The sequence below is a fragment of the Prosopis cineraria genome, unplaced genomic scaffold (genome assembly GCF_029017545.1).
Source record: "Prosopis cineraria cultivar Desert tree isolate PC_DT_omini unplaced genomic scaffold, ASM2901754v1 PC3, whole genome shotgun sequence".
NCBI classification, from domain to species: domain Eukaryota; kingdom Viridiplantae; phylum Streptophyta; class Magnoliopsida; order Fabales; family Fabaceae; genus Prosopis; species Prosopis cineraria.
The window spans coordinates 45089856-45116183 of record NW_026555334.1 but is presented as its reverse complement, the minus strand read 5'-3'; the positions used below and the strand labels follow the sequence as shown (position 1 = coordinate 45116183).

The window sequence follows — 26328 nt, the reverse complement described above, 5'->3', positions numbered from 1 at the left end:
TCGTTTCACTCCAATAAAATCAAACCCATCTCATAAATCACATGAACATAAATGTACTTAAATTTTGTTTAGCTAAAAAAAAAAACAAAGCGTAATTTCAACATATGAAAAATCAAATGCAGGACATATGGCCTGGTGTTTGTAATTCTAATAGCTGCTAGAGTCAGCGATCAAAACAACCTACCTCTAGAATTGGCAGCAAAATTTACCATTGGAAACACTTCAAAGACGGGTGAATCTCAAGCTACCCACTTCATTTCTTTATTTCGATCTTTTTGTAATTCCGCTCTTCTGTAAATATGCCCAGTTCAAATTTTGCATTTGTAATTTCTAGTGAGGTTTGATCTGTCCTTGATCAATAAACACGTGTAAGAAAACCAAAGAATCTTGCCATTCATCATTTCTTTGTTCTCAAAGTTAGGTTTTTCTTTTTGGCTAAACAAAATTCATGTTAATGTTCATATAATTTATGAGATGGGTTTGATTTGATTGGAGTGAAACAAGGATTTGTGATGCAAGAATGAAGAATCAAATGCGGGAGATGATCCCAGGCACTTCCAATGGCCTATTGTCTCATTTTATATAAAAATTTAATTACAACTAAGTCCCTAAAAACCTCAAGGGCATTTGTGCAGTTGGTAGGATTTTGGGATAATCATAATTGTTGTCGAGGTTTTAGAGTGATTTTCCCATAATTCATTGTACGACACCAATAGGATCTTAGCCCTGTGATAACGTACGCTTCCTAATGGTGCCATCTGGCTTTCATCTGCAGAGCTGGCAGGACCAAAGGGCTGCAGATTTTTTTTTTTGGGGGGGGGGGTTGCTGGAGCCTAATAGTCGGAGTCCAAAAAGGAAAAGATCGTCATGTACTAAAAAAAAATAAAGACAAAGGCGCAAATCCAGCCTCAAATTATTTTTTTAAGAATATATGATAGTTTAAATTATTAAATGGTGTAAAATAAATTATAAATTTTTAAAAAGAAAATATCCAATAACCTGTCATTAATTTTAACTAACGGACGTTATGTGAACTTACAATGACATATGGCACGATTCGTGCATGACGCGTCAGCATAATAAAGGTGTAAATTTAATCATAAATTTTGAGGAGCATTTGATAGTCTCTATTATAAAAAAAATGGAGCACCCAATACCTTCCCCTCAATTTTGACCAAACATAATTTATTGTCATACTTATGAAGCTCACAAAGCATTAATCTCTTCATTTTCTTGCCTTCGTTCTCAATCTCAACTCGAGAAGAAGAGATTTAAAGAGTTTTTATCTAAAGATATTCACAAAGACGACGCTAACAAAGTAGAAAAAATAGTTCATGACTAAATTAAGCTAAAATAAAGTTTTTCACATGCATTGTAAAATCAAGCTTTTACTTTTGGATATCGTTCTTGTAAATATCTTCAGATAAAAACCCATTGAATCTCTTCTTTTGGAGCTTATATTGAGAACAAATGCAAGAAGATTGAAAAAATTAATGCTTTGTGAATTTCATAAATATGAAAATAAATAATGTTTGATCAAAATTGAGAGAAAGGTGTTGGATGATCTATTTTTTTTAAATAATAGAGACTACTCAACTCTCCTTAAAAAATAATTTGCGACTAAATTTACCCTTTTACTATACTGATGTGTCATGCCTGTATCGTACTACATGTCATTGTAAATCCCACATAATATCCGTCAGCTGAAATTAACAGAGTTACTGAATATTTCATTTTTGAAAATTCATGATTTATTTTACGTCACCTAATAGTTTAAACTATCAAATACTCCTGAAAAAATAATTTATGACTAAATTTGTTATTTTATCCAAAAAAATAAAGGAGCTGGACGCGATTAATAGTTTCTTTATTAAGGGTAAAGATCGGACACTTCAAATTACCTCTAACCAGGTAAAGAACCTCTAAAACATTACATGAAATTTGAAAAATAAATTGCAATGTTCAACAAACTCATTTACAATCAACCGCGGCTCGGTCAGAGATGTCAACGGAACCTCTATTTAAATCAACAGATTCAACCCTAATATATTAGTGATTTAGAATTTCACCGATATGGCAGCAATCTAAAACAGTTTGGAACGACTCCAACGTGGGAAGGCGTGTGCTTCAACAATTGAAACAAGCTTCCTTGATGATGACAAGCATAAAAAGGGAAGGTCACTTGTTCTTCGAGGAAGACAAGACGCCTTTTTTCCTTTTCTTGTTCGGGTTAGAGCGGTTTCGTGTTTCACTGCACTCGGAACAGAACCAATCCTCCTCCGGAACATCTTTCAGAGGAGGATCGCAGCAATCAATATGGACGCCAACTCCACAACCAACGGAACCACTTTCATCACCACAAATCAGCATCACGTCTCCTCTATCTCGGGACCCACATACCTGGCAAGCTGTGTCATTATCATCATCAATTTCTGGAGGATTCTCGATGACTTCTTCCGCCTTCCTTCGAAGGTTAGCAAATGACCTCTCTGCCCAAGCATGAGTCCCGTATAGTACATGTTTCTCGAGGGAGAATCCGGGCTTGCACACAAACTCCACCAAGTAGTCAGCCAAAACACAGGGTATCTCATGTTTTAAGAACTCTTGGACCCACATATCAACACGCGGCATGCCTGGGCTAACTACGGCATAGTCAACACCACTATCAAGGAACCGGGTGTAAGGAGGAGAAGTTGCTAATATAGTTCCATCACCTGCATTGACTACACGCTTCAGTGTATCCTGTTTATATATTATCAAATTAGATGATAAGCATACGTCAAATTAAACAATCAAGTACAGATACAAGGATGGAAACCTGCTATTTTAAATTATTTTTGTGTAAAGGGAAATATAAAATTTGCCTAATATTCAGGCTAGTCCTCATCCTGGGATCATTTGAGATGGAAGACGCGGCCAGCAATAACGGCAAGTAAGAAAAAGAATATCTCGACAAACTAAATCTCAAGCAAACCTACCAAAGGCGGGGCAATGCAATCGCCATATACAATAGTGCGCATCCCATATAAGACGCCATGACCTGTCTTCTCTTTCAAAAGCCTCCATCTTCTTGGAGCCTCCAAATTGATTGCACCATCCTCACTAAGGCCACTCTTGTGCCATTCATAAGGTTCTTCATTCAAGAATTTACCGGCCTGACTACAGGCAGTTAAGTAATCAGTTTTAAGAATCCACCTGCATTCCAGTCAAAATAAATTAGAATACATGAATTCATTCACTTAGGAACATAAATGAGAGACAGAAAACATAATGTTGCCGTTCTCTCAAGCATAAAATTTTTTAATCATTAAAAAACTGATTAAGTATGAGTACGAACACAAATTTGATTTAAATTCAAAATATCCAGATCTTACTTGAAGCGTCCTGTTAAGTTTGTGTCATACAAAGACCGACCTTTTCAAATGGCAAGGCCAAACAAGATTGAATGCAGGCCGCCCTATGACAATATTCCTTTCCAAAGAGAAATCATGCAGTTCGACTCAAACACAGCCAGAATTTCCATACCTTCCTGATGCAGCAGCAGCAAAAAATTTCTCTGTCCTGCGTATAGGATCTGGGGCTATGAAGTGTGTTGCCTGATATGACCACTGATGAGAATCCCGGCAGACCCTTCCTTTTAATCGCCTAATCATTTGTTGAAACTCCTTTCTCTGTAAGCGATGCCCGCTTACTATAAAACATGCAGCTTCTCCCTTCACTCCTTCGTTGTCTTCTGATATAGATGAATTAAGAGCCCTTTTCTGAGTTCTTTTATCGGTCTTTGCTTGACCCGCACAAATTTTAACGTCGAAATTTCCAATGTTTATACACTCTCCATTGCCCTCTCCATCAATTGGTCTGTTTTCCTTCTCAACTTCCTGAAAACTCTCTGAATTATTTGTCAGTACAGCAGAGCTGCTATTTTTACCAACAGGAAATAACTCTGCATCCATGGTTTCCATATTTGTCTCATCTTTCCTCTGACTGGATGCAGCCTCCTTAGGCCTCGTTACGTCCTTGGTAAATGCGGCTTTCTTGATTCCACCTTCAGTAAGTTTTCTCCCTTCAGGCTTTCCTTTTATTTTAGAGGTTGAGTCAACCGACTCCAGTACCACTGGTTTAGTTCCATTTGTACCTACCTTTGGAGGCTGTGTTTTAGATTTTGATACATGTTGACTTGCTTCCAACTTCTCTTCTGTCTGGGTAACAGCTTTTTTCAAAAGATTAACTGATTCACGATTGTCTTCATCAACTGCCAGTCCCTTGCACTCAGATTTGTCATCCGGAGCCTCTGTTTCTTCATCCTGAAGTTCTCTGCCATTGGCAATTTCTGCTGATTTACAGACAATCTCCTGCTCCACTGACGTTTCAACACTAACAATTTTAGAGGGTTTATGAAGCTTCTTGCCATCAAAAACTGTCGTCTCTTTCCATCCACTTAAACAACTTGCACCATCAGCTTGAGGGTCACTTTCATTTAATGAAATCAAACCCTTCTTTTTAGCAGTAGCACCTGATTTAGGTCTAGAACCCAAAGATTTCTTGGCAACTGTCTTCTTGCGAGGTGATTTTCTAATCAACTTATCACCTACTCTGCTGCATAAATCCATGGTAGCATGACCGGTTGATTCCTCATTTCTAGGCTTCTTTTTACTTGAAGATGAGCGCTCAAGATCGTTCTTGGCATTATGAGGCTCTGTTTCACTACCATCTTGAGCAACTTTTTCACTGCCAGAACCAGCAATATCAGGCTTGCCATTAATTTTAGGTGTATCATCATCTGGCGGAGACTTTGAGCTCACAGTTTCTGGGCTCTTTATATGATCTTTGCCCACAGGAAAATGGTGTTCTATCTCTGGTAGTTTATCGCAATCTGCTAATGGGGATCTTTCAACTGAAAGTTTAGCACCTGCTGTCGTCTTCGATTTAAATTTAGTAGTAGCTTCAATCACCATCTTTTTAGGAGATAAACTAACTGGCCCCTTCTTGTTACTAAAATCATTTCCTTTTCTAAAACCCTCAACAAAGGTGCAGTTAATGCTGCCACTTTCCTTTTTCTCCTTGCTCAAAGAGGCTTCTAGGTCATTTCTTAATTTCAAATTATTTGAAGGTGATGCAGAAGGACCACTTAAATTGCCAATGTTTTCATTCAAGCCACTTGGAGGAGAGAATCTCTTCAAGTTTTTCCTAGAGTTACTCGCAGCACTGCCCTTTGCATCTGAATGTGCATGTCCCTCAACACTTTCAGATGTCAATCTCAAGTCATTAACCAACTTCCCATACTCAGTAGTACCGGCTTGAAGATGAAGATCAGGGAGAAAACCAGATGAATCAGCATTTCCAGGAATGCCAAGATTCTGGCAGTCAACTGCGTCTGGAGCGCAAGTGTTTTTAGGTTTAGTGGTCTTGGCACATGTGTCAGGCAGCTGACCAGAAGCATCATACCTAGAAATGCCAGCTTCCCCAGAACTTGATTTTAGTACATCATGATGGATGTTTCTGATTTGATCAGATCTATTCTCATTTTTGAGAATTAATAATGACTCATGCCCCTCACTTGCTTTCAGAAATCCATCAGAAGCACCTGTAGCAGTATTCATTTTTGAACTAAAGGGACTCCTAGCTATATCTCTTTCCCCAGATTTCCCTGGCACGAGATCTTCAGCTTCTTCTTCGGAGTCTTTAGCTTCCTCTGCCATCATCTCTAGTTCATAACCGCTGGTTGAGAACAAATAGAAGTTGAGTTACAAGAAAATTTTATTCGTGAGCCACAAGTGAAACTTATGACTAAATCATAGTGAATAATTTAAGTTGGTCAGCTTAAACCGTGTCTTTCATGAATCCCCTACAATTTGCAAAATTGCAGTGAACATAGCAGATGTCTATGCAGTATGCCACCAGAGCAAACAAACCCAGGTGCATAGTGCGTTATGCATTGACTTTAAGGTGTCAGATAAAGCAACACTGGTCCTTTATTCCACCTTCATGTAATGAAGCCAAGTTTTCTAGATTAAGTTATTTTTCAAAACCAATATCAGGTCCAGTCGATAACTTAAAATGAGATTGTTGACGATAGTCATATACACACCGAGATTACATAAAAAACATGCAAGGAGAAATCAATCTGGAAAAAAAAAAAATAAACGCACACACACACATGAATATTTGCTTCCATGCAGTCTCCATGAACAAGATAAAAGAGACATGTTAATGCTTTACATGCAACAAGACATTATGACAACTACTTAGATGATAAGAAGGCTCACCTCTTCTTATATTTTTCTTCAGGGAGGAGTGCCCAATCCTTCAAACTGGAGGGATAAAAAATCAGAGATTTGCATTAAATAACTCCAAATTTTGAAATAGATGGCATGTTATATGTCTAATAACACGAGCAACAAAGGAAAAGTAAATAAATACCAGTCTTCCAACCATCGATGGTTAACTAACTTAATTGTCTTCAGTCTGCTGGCAAGCTCATACTTTTCTCCTACTCACAAGATATTTTGCAATAGAAAGTGTTAAAGATGAGTAAACTGGAAAATTAAAAAGCACTTTAAAAAGTCAGGAGAAGCATTAAAATCTAGAAATATTCTTGAACGTGAATCATCTGTTTTAGCAATTGCATCAGTGAACCTAATAACATGTACACTCTTGGACGCACATGTCAGATATGTTCAGATTAAAGTATGTAGCAAACCTTCAAATTTGTAGCATATAAGATGAGTAACTTTGCTCGCCACCAATGGCTTAGAAAATTCAGCACCCATCAAGCCAACCATTGTCTGAAGAGGGAAAAATAGGGTCAGGCCCTAATTGTTACAAAGCAATTTTCTGCACAAGCAAGTATAAGAGACTCTTACCATAATGTCATCCCGATCCTGACGTTGATAACCAGTCAAGCAAACAACCAAATTCTTAGCACCTGGTATACCATTTAAATCTTTCATGGGTCTGTACATGACCTGTACAGAAAATATAGGCTTATAACAGTGTCCAAACATTCCTAAGATGATAATACAAGAAAAACTTGCAAGAATAACGAAATAGTAAATGGTTCTCCATTAATAATATGACATGTGTATAGTTGGATAAGCACACAAGCAGAAACCAGGCGCATGCCATGCTATAATTAGAAAACAATGCACTCGTGTCGGCAAAAAGTCCTCTAGATGACAAGTAAATTTTAACCAAGTTATGGGCCAAGAATGTATACAGCTTAAATGAAAGCTTTATACAAGAGAAAATAATTCACAGTTGTAAATGAATATAATGAAAAGAAAGATGAACTAAAACCAGACCATACAGGCATATACCGCAGCACAAAAGCAATTACAAAGATTATCTTCGCTTAAAAATCACAATCACAACTAATAGAAACATACTAATTATTAAATATAAGGGCTTTTACTGGTCCACTTGAACTCAATTCTTGCAATGAACTGAGCCATGGGACACGTATGAAGCTAACATATTATATTCCAAACGAATCCAAATTTCTCAATAAGGAATTGGGGGCAAAAAAAGAAAAAAAAAGACAAAGACAAAGAAAGAAAGAAAGATTTAGAGAACTACAGACATACGGAGGCTGCATCAACTGGCATTCCAATATCGACACTATGATCAACCCACAAAGCAGTGACAAGTGTTTTCCCATCATTTCTTGCAGCAACGCAAACAGGATCATCCTGCATAATACATCATAAAGCAAGGACTGTGAAGTCTAATTTGTTCAGGTAAATTAAATACACAATCCAAAACTCTTGTCTTCGATATCTAAATGCCATTGGAAGGCAAAAACGGATTTTCTGCACACCAGAGAAAAAAATCAAAAAAACTCCGCCACCGCATGGATGGTTGAGATTGCAAGCAGTAAAGTGCTGATTCTAGAGAAACCGGAGTGAAATAGAAGGGGCAGTATATGGTAAACCCATATGCTCAGATGTAAGAGGAAACAAAGATTGTGACTTACATATGTAAGTTTGCCCACAACGACATGTGTGCAACTTGGACTGTACTGACCAACATCAACCCCACCGCCGTTTACAAGCTTGAATCGGACCTACAAAATAGCATTGAATCAATAAAAAAACGGAGAGACATGATAACTAACCTTATTTTTGACAAACGATCTCCCAGATTGGCCTCGATACGAGAGAAGCCAGTAGCAGAATCAGATAGAATAATACAGAAGGAAATGGAAGAGCATGAAACCTTGCTTTCGTTGATAGGATCAAAACCATGGAGAACGAAACGAATATTGAAAAACACTTGCGATGGAATACTTGTTTCCAACATTTCCCCGGGGGAGTGGGGGCAGAATTAGAGGTTCAATTCGAGGTGGGGAGACAAAGGATGAGTGAGTTCTGATCTTCAGTCTTCCCTTCTGTTCAGCCCCCAAAAAACATTTTCGCTTGTGCGAGGGAAAAATTTCCTCCATTTTGTCTTTTTGATTTTGGTGCCTCTGGCGCGCTTAGGGCTATTACACGTGGAACTCACTGGCCCAATCGTAGGATCCATATAACAACCCGACCCAGGCCCATTTGTCCTATGGGCTCAACGATTTCTTTCCGCCAAGGCATCCTAGGGCTTGTTTTGGGAATCCGTTGTTCGAGTTGATCTGTAGAAGCTTCCATTTTCCAAATTCGACCCGATAAATAAAAACAAACACCGGTCAATGTAAGCGCCGGGAGTAGTTGGTGCACCCACCCGCGTTGAAGCACAATTTAATCTGTGGTCGACTAGAGATTAGAGAACAGGAGAGGAAGAGTTTGCCCGTCGGCGTTTGAGATGGCTTGGCTCACTCGATTCTTGGCGGCTGTGGCTTTCTTAGCCATCGGAGTTATATTCTCTCCTGAAATCTTCGGATCAAAATCGGATTCTTCCAATTCAATCAAACTATCAACCTACCTCAAATTGGCGCATCTCCTCAGCTTCTCCACTGCTTTCGGTGCCGCTCTATGGGTCACCTTTATCGGTGGAATTATTATGTTCAAGTACGCATTCATTTTTTCGCCGTTTGATCACCTGCTCACATTTACATTTTTGCCTCAGGACCCAGATTATTCGCTGAACCTCCCGGGCATGCTTGAATACTGAAAAAACTTACAAATCTCCTTGATCATTGATAATGCTATATTAGCCCTACAAGTTCTGTCTTGCCAAGCTTTTGCCTGCCAAGTTTCTTGATTTGAAAATGATGTGGTCACTTTTATAATTCATGATGACTTTAACAGGAATCTCCCGAGGCATCAATTTGGTAACCTGCAAAGCAAGATGTTTCCGGCATATTTCTCTACGGTCGGTATCTGTTGTGCGATATCGGTGGCGTCGTTTGGGTATCTACATCCTTGGAAATCTTCGTCCACTGCGGAAAGATACCAACTTGGCTTCTTGCTTTCGTCATTCGCATTTAACCTTGCTAATTTGTTTGTCTTTACACCGATGACCATCGAGGTGATATTCGTGATTTACCAATTGTTAATGAACAAATAATCAATTCTTAGGTTATATTTAAAATGTTTTATATGGTTATTAATTATCATGTCTTCCCCGTCTGTGAAATAGTTTGAATAGTTACCCCTCTCGTCCCTAAAAAAATTAGGATATTTTTTGTCATTTTACGTTCGATCATGTCTTTTATATCCTTTCTCAATTGGCCTTGCATAATTGGAGTGATGCAATCCCCTTTAAGAAGTATTTGCTTGGAAAGGATGGTTTGAGAGTGATGTGGAGTGGACCAATGTGACTGGCCTGAACAAAAAAAATGATGAACTAGCCATGGTTTTGATTCTGGCCAAAAAAAACTCGTCAAAAATAATAAAAACAGCCCAGTTTGGTACCAAACCAGTAGCTCCTTTCTGAAGCAGAAGTCGTGGTGCTGTGCAATAGAAATTTTTAGAATGTGATAGAGCTACTAAGTTGCTAAGACCTATAGGAGCAAATTACAAAGAAAATGATAGAAGAGGACAAAACAAAAACTGCTGGGTCAAAAGATTACACTATGGGTCCTGGCCAAAAGGGAAAAGAAGTGACATAGGAGTAGGCAGTAGGGGCAGCTAATGGTAGGGAAGTGATTTTGTAACTTGTTGGGTTTTATGTTCTCTAATTCAGCCGAGAGATGGAGTTCAATCTTTTGGAAAGTGAAGTGAGTTTGGGAGAGTGCTAGCCTCTCGAAAGTCTAGTCTCTTGGGGTGGAGGAAGATCTTCTTGCTTCATCATTTTCTCTTTATGTTTTATTGTGTGTTAGTGAGTGGCTTATGTTCTAGGTTATTGTTCTGAGGTGTGTATTTTGTACTGATCCTTGCAATCTATAACTTTATTCTGCGTGTATGAGGGAGTTGGGATTAGCTTGAATCATATCTTCCTTGCAATCCTTTTGTTATTCAGCAGTAGTTTTTTCAGTCATTTCTACTGTATTTTCTGGTTTTTTTTTGTGTGTGTGCTTGTTTTAAGCTTATTAGGATAGAGGGTTCTATCATTTGGTATCAAAGCAATAGAATTCTAGGAGGAGATGACAATGTCTTTGGATGAACATGCAATATTGATGATGAAGGAGTTGCTGGAGAAGTGTAGTAGACATTTAGATGGCATGACAAACACCTTGAAAGTTTGCAAAGAAAAAGGAAGAATGGAGGAAGAGTTAAGAAAAGAGAACAAAGAAAAGATGCACAACAAAGCAAAGAAGTCAGGGTCGAAAATAGAAGGACATTGGACCAAAGAGAAAAGAAGACAAGGAGAAACGAACAAAGCTGGAAACAGAGGGAGGAATGCAACCAAAAGAGCTTGGAGCCGAAGATGGATCTAAAGCAAGTGATTTTGTAGGTGCAGAAGTGGAGAAGGAAGGAACAACCGAGATAGAAGCAGAGAAAGAGTTTAAGGCTGAACAACAATTAAAGTTGCGACGTTTTTCATAAGAGGAGAAGCTTGAAGAAGTTTTCAGTAACCACTCAAAAGAAGAGATGAGGGCTGAAGCTTTTCAATTTCTAAAAACTTTCAAAATATATCCAAGTAGTCTCACAAGAGTTCAACAAATATATGGTGCTATAGCAGAAGCAATTGAGGAGATGAAGCGAAGCTGTGATGTTGAAGAATGTTGGGCAAAATGCTGGAGATTTGAAAAAGAACAAAGAAACTAGTTGAAGGCGGAGGATGTTGACAGCAAAGTTTTGAAGTGAGATTGGAGGGTGGACAGGGTTAAGCTTTCCAGATTTGGAAGAAGCCCTATTGGTGAGAAAATAAAAGTTGATGGACCTGATTGCAACATAAGTGAGGCCCAAACCCGAATTAGTTGGGGAAGAAGCCCTAAATTTGATGAGAAAATAAAAACTTATGGGCCTGTTAACAACACACGTAAGGCCCAAATTTGAGCCCAATTTGTGTGATCCTTTCTGCCGCTAAACAGAAAACGCAAAGGGAGAAAGCGGTTCCTAGTGTTGTTCCCCTTGAACGCACAAGTTCTGGAGCATGTTGCAACACATCGACCATCAATGACAGGGAGGGTCTTGATCTCATTTGCTTTGACGTTGACCGAACCAAAAAAGCCCTTCTCATCTTCAAAAATGTCGATGTCAACAGCATTGAGAGTAGCACAAGCGAACTCTAATACAAAGGGGGGAGACTATGAATCAGAGGCAGGTTGTTTTTCTGATGAAGAAGCGATAGAGCTCTCTACAATTTCATCTTTTCTTCCTTCAATCATCTCACAAATGGCGGGCAAGGTTGGTGCTGTGTGTATGTTAATTGGGAGCCTTTTTTGTTGAGTTCTCTGTCACCATTATCAAATCAGTTTGAGTTTCTTTCCTGGTTCTTCATCCATAAAAATCGGAGAAGAGAGAGGATGGAATTTCTCGGCCAAAGAAGAACGCTTGTGACTAAGGACGGGCCTTCTTCCTATGTGCAGTTGACGAACCCTTTGCTTCTACCAACATCAATTCATCTAGAAGAGGTGGGATTAATAATTCTAATGGGATGGATACTCCAATATATGCAATTCACATTGGGCCTAATCCAGAAGGAGCCAATAAAATATTCTTATCCAGGGGTGCTAAGAATAGAGAAGATTACTGGGTAGTGTTTTCAACTCAGATCATGAGAGCTTGTGAATTTCAGTCAACATTTATTACCAGCATTGATGTTTACCATTATTGGGCAGGTAAGAAAACATCTCTTGGAATCCCATTCTCTTCCATATTTTCAATCATGAAGAGGTTTGCGGGATGCATTCAGGTGCCTCTAGCTATGCCCTATAGCAATTGCGGAATCAATCAACTTGTTGCTTGGATCCAATTAGTCTAAGGCAAAAAAATTCCAATCATTCCTTTGATAACGGGATATGCAATGGTGCAATTTCATTTTCCCAATATTAGCTCAAGTGTTTTAAGTGGACCTTGAAATTAGTAAACTAGAATGTTCATGTCATGACTGTTATAGTTGATAACAGTTCCTTCAGGGCTTCAATTATCAGCACAGAATTGATCATGTGTGACAACTTTTGGATGGGGCATTCCAAGGTGGATGGAGATATCACTTTGTTATTTGGAAAAGTTTGTCTTAACCTCTAAGATGCTGTGTTTAAATTCTTTATGCTCAACACAGACAAATACTTAGCATATAGCGAGATTTCAGTGGAGGTGCAAGAAACTATATCTACACAAATGGAAAAGGCAGAACTGTGTTTGAGTTATTTGAATGCTTGGGGTGAGGATCTCCCTAATTATGGAATGCACTTACATATATGGAATGATACAAGGAATGCAATTGTCTTGGGTTATTGTAGGGGTCTGAAAACAATGCTGATGTTGAAGACCTCAAGTTGTTGAGAATCACAATTTGGCATGGGAATTTCAATATTCAAAAGAAGCCACCATATTCCACCTCTAGTTCACACCTTGAGGATAAGGTGAAACTTCAAGGGAAGGGTAATGATAGAGTTGCTAAGTTGCTAAGACCTATAGGGGCAAATTACAAAGAAAATGATAGAAGAGGGCAAAACAAAAACTGTTGGGTCAAAAGATTACACTATGGGTCCTGGCCAAAAGGGAAAAGAAGTGACATAGGAGTAGGCAGTAGGGGCAGTGATTTTGTCACTTTTTGGGTTTCAAGTTCTTCAATTCTGCTGAGAGAGGGAGTTCAATCTTTTGGAAAGTGAAGTGAGTTTGGAAGAGTGCTAGCCTCTCAAAACTCTAGCGTACTGTGGTGGAGGAAGATCTTCTTGCTTCATCATTTTCTCTTTATGTTTTAGTGTGTTAGTGAGTGGCTTATGTTCTAGGTTATTGTTCTGTGGGGTGTGTTTTGTACTGATCCTTGCACTCTATAACTTTATTCTGCGTGTATGAGGGAGTTGGGGTTAGCTTGAATCATAATCTTCCTTGTAATTCCTTTTTATCATTCAGCAATAGTATTTTCAGTCATTTTTACTATATTTTCTGGTTTTTTTTTGGCTTGTTTTAAGCTGATTATGATAGAGGGTTTTTTCAGAATGTTTAATCAATTGACTCTATTCAACCCATTTCATATAAATTTGTTGTCATGTAAAATATTTGTCTGATTATCTGCCTCATGGCTTTATATGATGAGGGCATTACGCTGAAGACTAAAGTCATTGTCTGAACAAGTAATTTGTCCTTACAATGTATAGTGAAATCAATTTTACAGTTAAAAAAGAGAGAGAAAATCATGTCTCAGTCTCGCATCTTCAACAATTCATTCATTAGTTAAAATTTTAGATGGTTAAATCGTGATCAGATTATGTTGGCCACCATACAGAAAACCAAAAAGAAGAAAAAGACAAAAGAAAAAAAAATCCTGATCAGATTATTGATAGAACCCTGCTGAAATAACAGAACATAACACCAGAAAAAAGACAACAGATGGAAATAATGAGGGAAAATACTGAGGTTTCTACTATTTAAATGTGCTGGAAAACAGAATCAGTGTTATAAGAGTCCACTGATTCTATTGAAACCCTATTCCTCTGTTACAATGGCAACTAAAAATCAACAAAGCCACAGTACATAAATCACAAGAACAATACACAGCCACTGCGTTTGAGAGGCCAGACTCTCCTTACTACACTCAAAATACAAAATAATCCATAGAATTCCTCCTTGCAGGCGAAAGACATTAAGGACTCCAAAAAGTGGCTTACACATCCCCCAACATAGGTTATACCTCTAGGTAGCCCCCAAAACCATAAGTGATCTAGCATTACTTTTCCTTGTCATCAGGATCCATGGGATAAACACTTGAACCAGTGGTGAATTCTTTTTCTGCCCTCTTGGTCTCCCTTGATTTCCTCATATAGGTTAGGTTTTAATAAAGTTGTCAGCTCTATCAATTATCAAATTTTATTAACTTGTCATTCTGATTATTTCTATGATTTGTGATTTTATCAATGGACCAAGCTTGAAAAATATCCCTATTAGCTATTATTACTAGCTAAACATATGTCAGAAGGTTGAATGTTTTGATTTTGTAAGTTTAATTGAAGGCCACCTAAATTATTGTATACTACAATACAATTTTTGTCCTTTTAACCAGAGATGGCTCTGGACTTAGATGAAATAGCACTGTGCATTCATGCATACTATCAATCATCCCAAACATGTATACTGTGAAGCTGCCATCATTTATGAGTGTGTAATGTATTTTTCTCACAGAATTTTAATTGTTGTGACACAGTTGATGAGGCAGAGGCATAAAGTGGAGAGAGAAAATAACATTGGAGAAGAAATTGGTTGGTCAAAAAATGTTGAAGTGGCAAAGAAGAATCCAAAGCTTGCAGCTATGAATAAAAAGTTTGGAATGATTCATGGATTATCTTCCCTTGCTAATATCATGTCCTTTGGCGGCCTTGCTATGCACTCTTGGTACTTGGCAGGTAAAATGGATCTCTGATCCAGCTTCTGCTTCCCTTTCTGTGGAGGATTGTCGAGCTCATAGCTTGTTGTTTTGACTACAACACGATCCCAGAGCCACTGTTCATGAGTCAGCTGCTGCTTGTTTCTGGCCTATAAGGATGAAAAAAAATTATATTTATAATATTTATATAATGTGTGAAAATATACTGTGGGAAGTATTACAGCCTATAGCGCATTGCTTGTTAGATATTTCTGTTCTCTGAGAGAACATTGTGGCGTTCGACAGAAACACTGGAATTATTCGTCTTCACAGGGAAATAAGCAAGTTTTTATACCATCCTGAAAGCAAAAAGAATAAAAGGGTTCCCCAAAAGGTCTCTTCTTACCACATCTCATGAGAAGGTGGAATATCTTGTTACGGTAGGACTTAAGGCGTAGATCTAGGTTCTCACGTCTGAAGGATGCGTAAGTGAATAGCAAACGACAATGTCGAGGTTTTTATTCATGGTTTCTCCGACCTTGTCCTTGAAAAAGACACTTTACTTTTCTTTTTCTTTTTCTTTTTCCTTTTTAATTATGAACGTCGAGGTTGATTGCTGAGGGTTTTGTGCAAACCTGAACGCTGTACACGGTAGCAACGCTGTACGCGGTAGCAACTCTGGTGGCCCGACTCTTGGATAACTGTGATTTCTTGTTGAGTATCTTTGCGCAACATTTTAGGCAAGCCCTCTCTGGTGATAGTTTCTTTCAGACTTCTGTTGTGCGATCCTTGCACTATTCCATGTAACAACGTCGAGAGGGTTTAGGGATTTTAAAATGGTCATGACATGCAACTATCCTTGGTTTTTATGATTTAAGATATATTAACAACAGGGCAAAGTGAGGGTGATAGGTACTGCCAATTGCTGAATGCGGGGCTCCATGTCCATCATATCTTGGGAATCATTAATCGTCTGCATGTTTCCTTGGTGACCTTTCTTGCTGGCGGTTGCGCCGACCTACGGCCCCAGTTGTTGAATATGATACTACACGTGGCATGACCAATTTGATCATGGCGTGTTGAAATCCATTCCGCGTACGTGTCCTCCTGTAGCGCTTATCCATTGCTATTTATATTGGTTTAAATATGCTAAAATCTGGCATCGATGATGGATTTTGTTGGTATTCTTTTCCGAAAGGGTTTTTGAACCTCCAAGCAAAATAAAAGAAAAGAAAAATGATTTTTTAAAAAAATATTGGTCTTGTTTTGGTTTTAGTGAGGATTAAGGAGTAATTAGTGAGATGGCTGAATCTACAAGAATATGAAGTGGCTAAACATCCGAGTTATAGATAGTTGCAGGTGACACCCTGGAATTTGTACGTGTGACCCACCACTCGCAATTGCATTTGGAAGAAGCAAAGCGATAATAACAACACCGAAAATGTTGGAAATGCGGAATACTGGGCAGTGTTTGCCAATCATCCCTTCACTGCTTTAAATAATCGGAAGGTCGCACAACCACCTTAATTACTTTTCACTTAATTGCGGGCCTGTTTCAATATTGCAAGTCTACAACCCCCATCGTTCAATTCATGTCTGTCGGTTTGGTTGTAGAAGCCGGGTTGAGAAGACGCCATATCGTGGAAGGGTGATATATTATTTTCATTTGTTTAAATTTTAATCGGAAATTTTACTTTCTGGAAAAGAAAAGGGAGGAGGGATTAATGAATTAAACAACGGGACAGACCAGAAGCGGGTTAGGAATAAAAGGAGGGCTTGTGATGGAAGGAAATAGAACGTGCGTGGCTTTGTTGGATGGATAAGGCATAAAGGGCTGACGCATTTTCTTTTGTCCGTAACGAACGTGGTTCTTATTCGACGCTTTGTCGGCATCCGCAAGTGCATCATATGACTCATGTTCCTCCGTTGCTTGCCTTCCTAAGTTACAACTTCGTGTTCTTGTTTTTCAAGTTACACCCTCATGGCCTCATCCATCTATCCATCCAACACTCCCCATAATTCCGTAAAACGCCACCTTTTCCATCCCAAATCCTCACTTCGTATTCAACGCCACCACGCATACCCTCTTCTCCCCATTCTTAATCATATCACTGCGTCAACAATTCGGTTGCTTTTATTTCACAAATAAGCACCATCAGCTGACTGCCTTTTTTTTTTTTTTTAAGTAATGCAGTGCCCTGAAGAATTCGTCAAAAGTTTTTTTTTTTTTGGTGTCTAGATTTCAATTTGGTATAATTATGAAAAAAATTAATTAATAAAATTGATTTTATTCAGAATTGTGGAGTAAAATTAAAAAAATTGAAATTGAAAATAAGATAGAACTACATTTATGTAAAAATATATTCAAAGTTTTTTTTTTTTGTCAGAAATATTTAAACAAGTTAAAATCAATTATAAATAAAAAACCATGTCTTCAAAAAAAAAATCAAACATTCCTTATACATGTCAAAATCAATTATAAACCTCAAATCATAGTTTTCTTAAAAATATCTAAACACTCCTTTAATGACAAAAAAATAAACCAAGGTGTAGAAAAGGAATACAAGAATGCTCCAGCCTATCCCTTAACCAATCTCTAGCAATCAAGCAACCAGTTTACAATAACTGACATTTGAGGAGTAGTTTTTATTTTTTATTTTTTAAATTCTATGGGCAACACAAGGACACTTGCACTTTTCACTTTTGAAATCAATGAATAAAGAATCACCTAATCAACTAACTGTATCTAAGCTACATCCATGCCCCCTCGTACTATACAATTGTCCTGACCATAAATAACGAATTATCATTTGTCTATTCAATGGAAACTGAGGGTGCTCGTGAGTAACAAGCGTGCTGGAAACAAGAGCACCACAAACAAATGCATGTGTTGGGATGCAACGAGCCTGCTGAACCTTTTCAATGACTCTCTCCCTGTTTTTAAGACGCCTGAGAAGGCTGACCCCTCTTCACTCACATTGATTGATACCACCGACCTCCTAACCACAGCCCCGGCATCACTCACATGGGGTGCCAGTGCCACCAGAGGCCACCAAATCTTCCGCCTGTGCTCTCTCCTCCTCCTTCGGATTCTGTTAAGCTCATGGCGAATCACACTTCTCACAGATTTCCAGTAGGAATTCATGTCATGATCCCTTTGTATAGTTCCACCCGAGCCATAAGCAGATCGGTCACTTAAGATCTCAAGTGGATGTGGTGAGTTCAAGAACACCAGCTGTGCAGCCAGGAGCTCCCTGTACATGTTATGATTGGACTCTGACGAAGGAACACTCAAAAGATATAGACCACAGCCTGCAGGAAGGAGGTCGTGTCCTGGGGAAAATTTCTCATCTGGCTGCAGAATTAGCAGTTCACCCATTGGTGCGTATAATACCTTCTGCAGTGAAAGATTCACAAAGTGATTTAGAGGATTAATGATATAATATTAATTTCTTTTTAAACCTGAAACTTTTATTCGAAACATTACCTGGCTATTAAGACAAGGGTGATTTCGGAAGTTTCCATTAACTGCCTTTAGCAGCTCTGCTACATGATTAGGATAATTGCAAGAAAAGGCTCGTGGTACAATGTCTCTGTGCATTGTAATTGCCTGAACATGATTCCGGGGCAATCCTAGCTTGTCAAGCAGTCTGTCGCCTCCACACATGATGGAAGGGGCACCAAAGGTTATGACAGGAAGCAGGGAGGAGACTGGCACTTCTTCTCTCATAAGCAGCATGAGATTTACGAGCAATGCCAAACTTCCCCCAAGGGAATGGCCAGTGAAACGGAAGGATGCACGAGAACCTTGAGATTTTAGGTGTGCATGAACATGAGGCAACATCTGTTTGTAGATTCCTTTGGCAGCCTCATATATACCTCTATGGACAAGAATATCCAGCCCCTAAAAAAATCACAAAATACATCTCGTTTTTACCAATTTTAAGAAAATTTCACGATTCTTATCAACAAAAAGTCGGAAAAATTAATCATTACCTCAAATTGAACAGGCTCAAAAAGCAGATTTGCTTGCCAGGATTCTAGGGACTCAGAACCCTGCACATTGAAATAATATTGTAGGAGAAAAGCACACCACCAAAAAAACAAAAAATCCAAGTTTGGCAAAATAATCTAATCACATGCAACTGTGAAACATCACATTACACAACTAGCTATCAGGAACTTGAGTATTTGTATTCTGATCATACTTAGGCGTTTGAGGTTTTACTGCTAACTTCAGCATTTTATAAATTATATTAATTAAAACAGAAGCACATAAAAAATTTATTTGAGCTACCTGAATGACAAAAAACCTAGCACCACTCTGGTCATCATCACATATGAACCATTCACAGGGTGATGAACTTGTTGAGTTCAAATCATCTGCAACAGCCTGCTTCACTTCCTCCTTCGCAGCAACTACTGCTGTCACCGAATCAGTAGTTGCCATCAAAGAAGCTACCTCTGTGTTTACCATGCTGACACCATCAACACTTTCACTGCTTGCTTCAAGTGAACCTTCACCAACCCCATCTTTTGAGGATTTAAATGGAACTACGCTCCTGGTCTGAGCATGGAGGTATGAGGCAGCCGAGGCAGCAACCTTATAAGCAGCCAATGCACTTATCTTGGGTCCGGTGTTCTTTTGTTCCTTGCTTTCTTCTCTTTCATGCTCGTTAGTTTCTACTTCCTGGGTTTCAGCTGACACCCGATTTTTTTCAGCCTTTGTGGCCGAGCGATCTTTTTTATCCAGTGATGAAGTTACAAAACGCAGTCCATAATGTTTCAAGAGGTTCCCTGGCTGAATCAACAAAGCCAACATATAAATCAATGACAGAGCTTTGTAAACATGTCTTTTGATTATACATTGCAAATGGAATTTTTTATACAAAAGATTATGAATCAAGCCCCATCTACTTGCTTACCTCAGAACTATATGAAAACGGCAAAACGTCAATCAGGTGACATAAGTTCCGAGTATCATATTTGTCCAAAAATACATCCACTAAAATATTTAAGATAAATTGCTCCATATCATTCTGAGTTATATGAGCAGAATTAGACATGACACGGGGGAAAAAAACAAGTATTCGGGGCTATACAATTTAAGCATGACATTCATATAAGTAGATATTCAAGCAATGCGATGGAAACAAATCATTCATATTTCAGAATAGTCGCATCCGCATGAAAAATTTCACGAGTTTCTCAAATTTCGAGAAGCCAGGCGAGATTTGACACCTCATAAACCCATTGAAAGAGTACTGCCCCATGTCCTGCCCTACATTGCCTTACCCAAGAAATATGGAATGTCCAGTCATTTCTCGTAGAGAAATCCTTGTCTCCACTAAAATATAAGGCGATTAGCCATGCAGAACAGAACATATGGTATTGACAAACTCCGATAAAAAACAAAAGAGCAAATATAAGATAAAAGAAAAACATCATACCTTGATCTGGGGTATACAGTATGCCAAGCTTCCCAAGTAGGCCATCTGCGCATACAATCTAGCTTCAGCTAACGATACCCTCCGAAGCATCCTTGAAAATGAATCCCTATCCAATGGAATCTCTTTATCACCATCATCAATCTTGCAAGCATCACATGGCTCCTCATTATCACAGTCAGGCCCCTTTATTTGATCGTTAGCCCCTCCCTCCTCTTCGATTTCCGCATCTTTATCACCACCGCTACGCATACCGTTACCCTGTTCACCCCTCCAGATAGATTTGACATGCAAAATCTTCAATACCCAGTTCCCATTCTGGCCCTCTGGAATTATTGTTCCGTTATCTCTGTCTTCTTGAACAGTTTTTTCTTCCCTGTCTTCCACCGATACGGCGTCGTCGATGGCTAACCCATTGTACCTGCTATTTCCACTTCCGCCGGGCCAGAGAGATCTCAAAGGGTATTTAAACGAGAATCTCGAAAAGACGGATTTCTGTGTCGATTCCTCCGTCGAGGACCGCCCAACCGCGCTTACCTGAGATGGGTTTGTCCGCGCATCCAAGGAGCCGCTAACCGAGATCGCTGGAGGTATCGCAGTTATACTACTTTTAAAACACAGGGCATCCATTCTAGCTTTATCTGGTTTGCCTCTGTTCCGGAAGTTCCTTTTTCGCTTTATGTAGAATGTTGAGAGAACGGTCAATTGCAGTGGACGATCCTATCAAATTATGGGCTATCAATAAACACCAGGACCCGTTTTTATTCCCAGAAAGTAGGCTTGACTTCGGTTACCTACTTCGTCTGCTTCGTTTGGTTCTGTATATTACAGAAGAAGAAAGAAGAATGAAACTAAACGAAGGGAAATGCGTCAGGCGAGGATTGAAAGGAGAGATGCGTAATTAGGGCGTTTATCAGGTCACCAACTTTCGTTTCCCTGTCATAAGGATTTTGTTCCTGCCTGATTTTTATATTTTTATTACTTATTACAAGTTTATTTTATAATTTTAAATTTTAATTTGATGAAAATTTTAGACTTAGAAATTCGAGTAACGACGTCGTTGGGGTCAAAAGAGAGATTTCGGTGTTTGGAATTTGCATTGAGTCTCACGTGGATAAAGGGCATTCTGTCGGTTAGTGCAACTTTGGTATTTCGTACGAAAGCGCGTGGACGGACCCACTCACCGATAGCCTGCCTCTGACAGTTGCCGAGTTTGTCAAGGATGTGCCACGTCAGAGAGTTAGACGACTACTGACGGGTCCCTGACCGCAAGCCCGAACCCTCGGTCTTCCTATCTTTCTGTACCTACTAGATGCTACATCACGCTCCCCGTTACCATTTGATCCACTCGCTACAGAAAAAGTTACATTTTTTTCGAATACACGGCAGAGGGGGAAAAACCGCATAAAAATATGAAGATCTTCAACGTCATGAGGTGTTAAAAAAAAGAAAAAAAGAAAATGTGTTAGATTGTAGGGGGTAACTCAAATAATAGATTATAAGAGTCAAGTTGTATTTAAAAAAAAAAGTTGACCTAAATAAAAATAAATATTTTTTAACCCGTATCAAATAATCTTTAAATTATATAAGCTAAATTTGATGGATTAAGTTAGCCCATTTTACTCATATGATTCAGAAAAGAAAAATAAAAGGAAAAGGGTTGGATCTTATGACTTTTGAGATTGATGGGGGCTTGGCTTGATTAGCTCAATTTATACATTTTGTATAAATTTTATGGTTTAATACTTTGGTGTGTCCAGCAATAATTTGAAAATCAGATTAAATTAGACGGTCAAATTGGTTCAACTATCAACCGGATTAACAAGTGGCTTGGCCTGATCGTTTAAGTCGTTTCATGGGTTGACTCATTTTTGAATCAGCTTTTGAATTAAAAATTGGATTGAACTGGAAACTAGGACGGGTTTTAAAAAACCGGTGTTAGACTTTTCAAAATACAGAATTTTTTTCTGCACCAAAAAGAGACCCTGAACAATAACCTAACATCTTGACGGTGGAGGAGGAGGACGCCAGTGGAGATGAAACAAATAAAAATTAAAGAGAAGAAAAAAAGTATATTAAGTGGACAACAAGAAGAAGATGACGATGATAATATTATGGAACCTAAGCTACATTCAAGAGAGACGAATTTGTTGTTACAGCTGTTTTTATTTTTAATTGAGAGAGGCGCTGTGGAAGAGGGAGGTGGGATTGAAACTAATGGAGAACCGAAGAAGATGAGAACAAGAGAGGGATACTTTTGATTTTTTAATGATAAGCAAATATCCATTGATTTTCTTTTGACTGAGCCAAAATCCTTCGAACCATTGGATAAAATGAAAGGAGAATGAGTAAGCACTTGTCAGAATATTAATATTAAATTTAAAATTTTAAAACTGATATGTGGGTATTGAATTTGATAACATTATACGTTAAAAAATTTTAATTTGATATTAATGTTTTCACGAGTCTTTACTTGTCCATTCTCCCTTACTCCTGAGATAAATGAGATGTCCTTAGGCAGCGTGCATATCTGTTCTTCGTTTGCCGCGTTTTTTTTTTCCCCCAACGTCCTGAACAAGAATTTGAAAAGAGAAACCTTTTTCAAATTTTGTCTTTAAAATAATATTTTATACTCTTTTTGTTAAAAAAATATAAAATATTTTTAATTAAATTTCATATTTTAATAAAATAATTATTTATTTTTAAATTAATTTTTTATTTTCATATTTATTCCTATTAAACATCCTATAATAAATATAGTCACTATTAATATATATATATATTTAAAAAAAATATAATGATTACACCTTAAAAGATTAAAAATATCTTATATTTTTTAACATTCAACTTCTTAAAAAATATCTTACATTTTTAAATGGAGTGAGTATACCTTAAACATAAAACTGATTAATAATAATTTAATTTAATAAGGGAAAAGAAAGTCATATTTAAATTTATTTTTAAGTTATCAAAAAATTTGACATTTTATTTAAAATACATAAATTATTATTTATATATAATATTATTTTTATTTAATTATTACATTATGGATTCAACCAATGAACTAATCAATTAAATCATACAAATAATGAACCACTAAAAATTCTAGTTTGATATTTGTCTGGTTGTTAAAATATTGGCATCAAAAATAAATTATGAAAATAAATTTAAAAATACAAATGGGTTGACGGATTGATCATTTAAGCTGTCAACCTTCAAAGGTTGAGTTGAATGGTGCCTTTTTTAAGGAAAAATTAGTTAAGGACCACATTTAAAAAAATTTTAAAATTTCAGTTCAGTCTAAAGTAAAAAAGTCAAAAGAATTTTAAGAGTAAGAAGACCAAAATGCCCTTTACATGTTATGCATAATTTACTAGTTGTTAATTTTCTAATTCAACTTATTTATTTATAAATATGAGTTATAAATTACATGAGTTAATATGTGTCTCACTCGGATCATGATCTCCTTGGAGTGGGAAATCAATAAATGTAGAAATTGCCACTAAAATTTTAAAAAGATAATTTTAAAAATCTCTTAAAAAATAAAAATAGTTTATAATAATTATAATAGAATTCAGGAGTAGATTATGCGTGGGAAAGGTGTTAAACACCTCACATCACCTATCCATGAAAACGGTTACCTTAAGTTGACTAAATAAATTTAACATGGCCTTAAAAGAAATTTAATTACCTTTAATAAAACAAAAAAAAGAAAAGAATAAGAAAAATTAAAAAATATTTATTTGTAAGTTGAACTTTATTCAGGATAAAATTTTAAGGCCTATTTATCATTTAGAGGGATCAAAGACCATATAATTTGGTGGTAAAAATACGTGTTAATTTGTTTCCATTTTTTAGAAAAGGAATTTTTTATTTTTTAAAAAATTAATCAAATTTATATATTTTAATTTATACTTATTTGAGAAAGGAGTTCTTCTTGAAAAAAATATTGAAATTCATGTGGAGATTCAAAATATCTCATAGAAAAATTAATTTATTTTATACTTGCAAATATTCAAAAATCTCACATGACATAGAAACCATTTTCCAATCTATTCATTTATGACAAAAAATTTATTCTTAAAAAAAGATTTCTAAACAAATCAATTGAACATAATGATTGGTGTGCTTGTAGTAGCATATTGTCACACACGGCATGCCAATCGACTAGTTACCTATAAATATTTTAAAAATGTCACACGATATGATTAGGAGAGAAAACACATGAGAGTTTCAAATCAAGTATTAGAGTGGTGTGTATTAGAGGAATATACAATAACATGAGTAGTTCCAAAAAAAAGTAAGGAATCAAAACTTTGAAACTTTACCACTTATAACAATTTAGATAATTATTTCAATCTCCATCTCATATGCAATAAGTAAAAGAAATGAATGGTCAAAATATGTGTTTGAGTTTGTATGGGTGCACATTTAAAAAAACCACACGTAATTCCTATCCTTCCACTTTGTACAAATGAAGGGATGCACTTGGGACGAAAATTAATTTAAACCTTTTGGTTGAATCTGATTGTGAGGCAGGAAAAAAAAAGTGATGAAAAAAGGGAGAAAAAAAAGTAAAGGAAGCAAAAATGATAGAGGTGATATTGAATTAAAACACGAAATGGGAGGGGAACACAAGGCACGCTAGCAAACATATATACACATACAGAGAGGCGCATATGCACACGGGACACTAATACAGTGAATCAACACAAGAACTTTCAAAAAGGAAAAGAAGAAAAAGAATCATTATTAATCATACGCCTCAAGCCTTCGAGATCACATATGATCCTAAGTATGAGAGCATCGGCCTTTCCTTAGAAGAAGAAAGTGATCTCATCCCATTTGAGATCTCATCCCATATTATAATATAATATGTCCCGATGCGTTATCTTTTGGGGCCAATAATATGTGTCATTGTTTGCTGCTTTGCTTGCATACTCAGGAGACACGATTCATTATCCGTTTCACATTGAGCTCCCGTCCCCTGCTTTTGATTATCAACTATCTGCGGGAGCCATTAGGTGTTGTCGGAATTTGGATCTTTCCAAACATGTCCTTTTAGACATTAATTTTCTCTTTCCGCTACTTCTTCTACATTGCCTTTATTAAACTTATTTAAACTTAAATATATTCATTTATTTCAAAATTTATTTAAATTACAATTAAATAAGTTTTGAATGTTGATTAATAGAATTTCGTTATTATTCAAAATAATAATAATAAGACATCCCATTATCAATAACGTTGTAGTTAGAGGTGAAAATAAGCCATATCCCTACTACACTTCAACCTACTTTAGGTTCAATTTAACATATTTACTAAATAAGCTTAAGTTAGATTTATGCATTTAATTAATCCCATTTAATTAAATAAGTCAGGCCTAATTTTTTAAGTTCTATTCTACAAACTTAACAGGCCGAACTATTTATATATATATCTACACATATGTTATATATCACACATACATTAATTTTACTATTTAATTTTTAATCAATCTATTTTTCAAATTTTAGTTATGTTTTTAATTAGATTAAACTTATATATTAATTTTAATATTATTATTTTATTATTGTATTGTAATTGATAAATATTTTTAATTATTATATATTATAATTGATAAATTATGTTATAAGTTTATATTAATAGTCCTAAAGTATATTTAAAACATTTAAAAATAAAATGTGAGCTTATTTAAAGAGCTTATTTTTAAGTAGGCTCTTAAATAAACTTTCAGGTTAGGCCAAGCTTTAGATAGATTCAAGTTTGAGCCGTGAAAAAAACCTTATATGAATTTCAGGTCAAACTCAAACCTTAAACTTATCACACAAGCTCAAATCTATTTGATCAAAGTCTAGCTCAACCTAACTTATTTTTACTTTAGTTGTAGTCTTGAAGAGAGACTTCACGTCCCCAGCTTGAAGTCCAGATGGAAAACAGGCTCAATCTTCAATCCATCTCTATCTTGGGGTGTGTACTTTCTAGATGTTCATGCTAAATTATACGCAGAGTGGCCAATGTTTAGTTATCATCACGAATA

The 26328-nt window shown here is 36.8% G+C and overlaps 3 protein-coding genes across 5 annotated transcripts; 1 reads left to right on the top strand and 2 right to left on the bottom strand.

The window, feature by feature from the left end:
• Nucleotides 1-1852: 1852 nt before the first annotated feature.
• On the bottom strand, nucleotides 1853-8628 carry LOC129305855 (BRCT domain-containing protein At4g02110). 3 transcript variants are annotated; one of them, XM_054946015.1, is made up of 10 exons: nucleotides 8215-8623; nucleotides 7973-8062; nucleotides 7584-7688; nucleotides 6864-6965; nucleotides 6701-6785; nucleotides 6421-6490; nucleotides 6267-6311; nucleotides 3526-5718; nucleotides 2979-3195; nucleotides 1853-2742 (listed from the first exon to the last, which is right to left on the bottom strand). In XM_054946015.1, the coding sequence occupies exons 1-10, from the start codon at nucleotides 8296-8298 to the stop codon at nucleotides 2179-2181; spliced, it is 3555 nt and encodes a 1184-aa protein (XP_054801990.1). In that variant the 5' UTR covers nucleotides 8299-8623; the 3' UTR covers nucleotides 1853-2178. The 3 variants fall into 3 exon arrangements, with proteins under 3 accessions (XP_054801990.1, XP_054801991.1, XP_054801992.1); XM_054946017.1 differs by having other exon boundaries at nucleotides 2545-2714; nucleotides 8215-8628; XM_054946016.1 differs by lacking the exon at nucleotides 8215-8623 and having other exon boundaries at nucleotides 7580-7688; nucleotides 7973-8178.
• A 46-nt stretch (nucleotides 8629-8674) lies between these two features.
• LOC129305857 (uncharacterized) lies at nucleotides 8675-15198 on the top strand. Its single transcript, XM_054946019.1, has 3 exons — nucleotides 8675-8996; nucleotides 9237-9456; nucleotides 14683-15198. The coding sequence occupies exons 1-3, from the start codon at nucleotides 8791-8793 to the stop codon at nucleotides 14896-14898; spliced, it is 642 nt and encodes a 213-aa protein (XP_054801994.1). The 5' UTR covers nucleotides 8675-8790; the 3' UTR covers nucleotides 14899-15198.
• A 2139-nt stretch (nucleotides 15199-17337) lies between these two features.
• On the bottom strand, nucleotides 17338-21207 carry LOC129305856 (phospholipase A1 PLIP2, chloroplastic-like). The gene is made up of 5 exons (XM_054946018.1): nucleotides 20292-21207; nucleotides 19139-19642; nucleotides 18838-18897; nucleotides 18329-18745; nucleotides 17338-18238 (listed from the first exon to the last, which is right to left on the bottom strand). Exons 1-5 carry the CDS (start codon nucleotides 20916-20918, stop codon nucleotides 17660-17662), a joined length of 2187 nt encoding a protein of 728 aa, XP_054801993.1. The 5' UTR covers nucleotides 20919-21207; the 3' UTR covers nucleotides 17338-17659.
• Between the last annotated feature and the right edge of the window lie 5121 nt (nucleotides 21208-26328).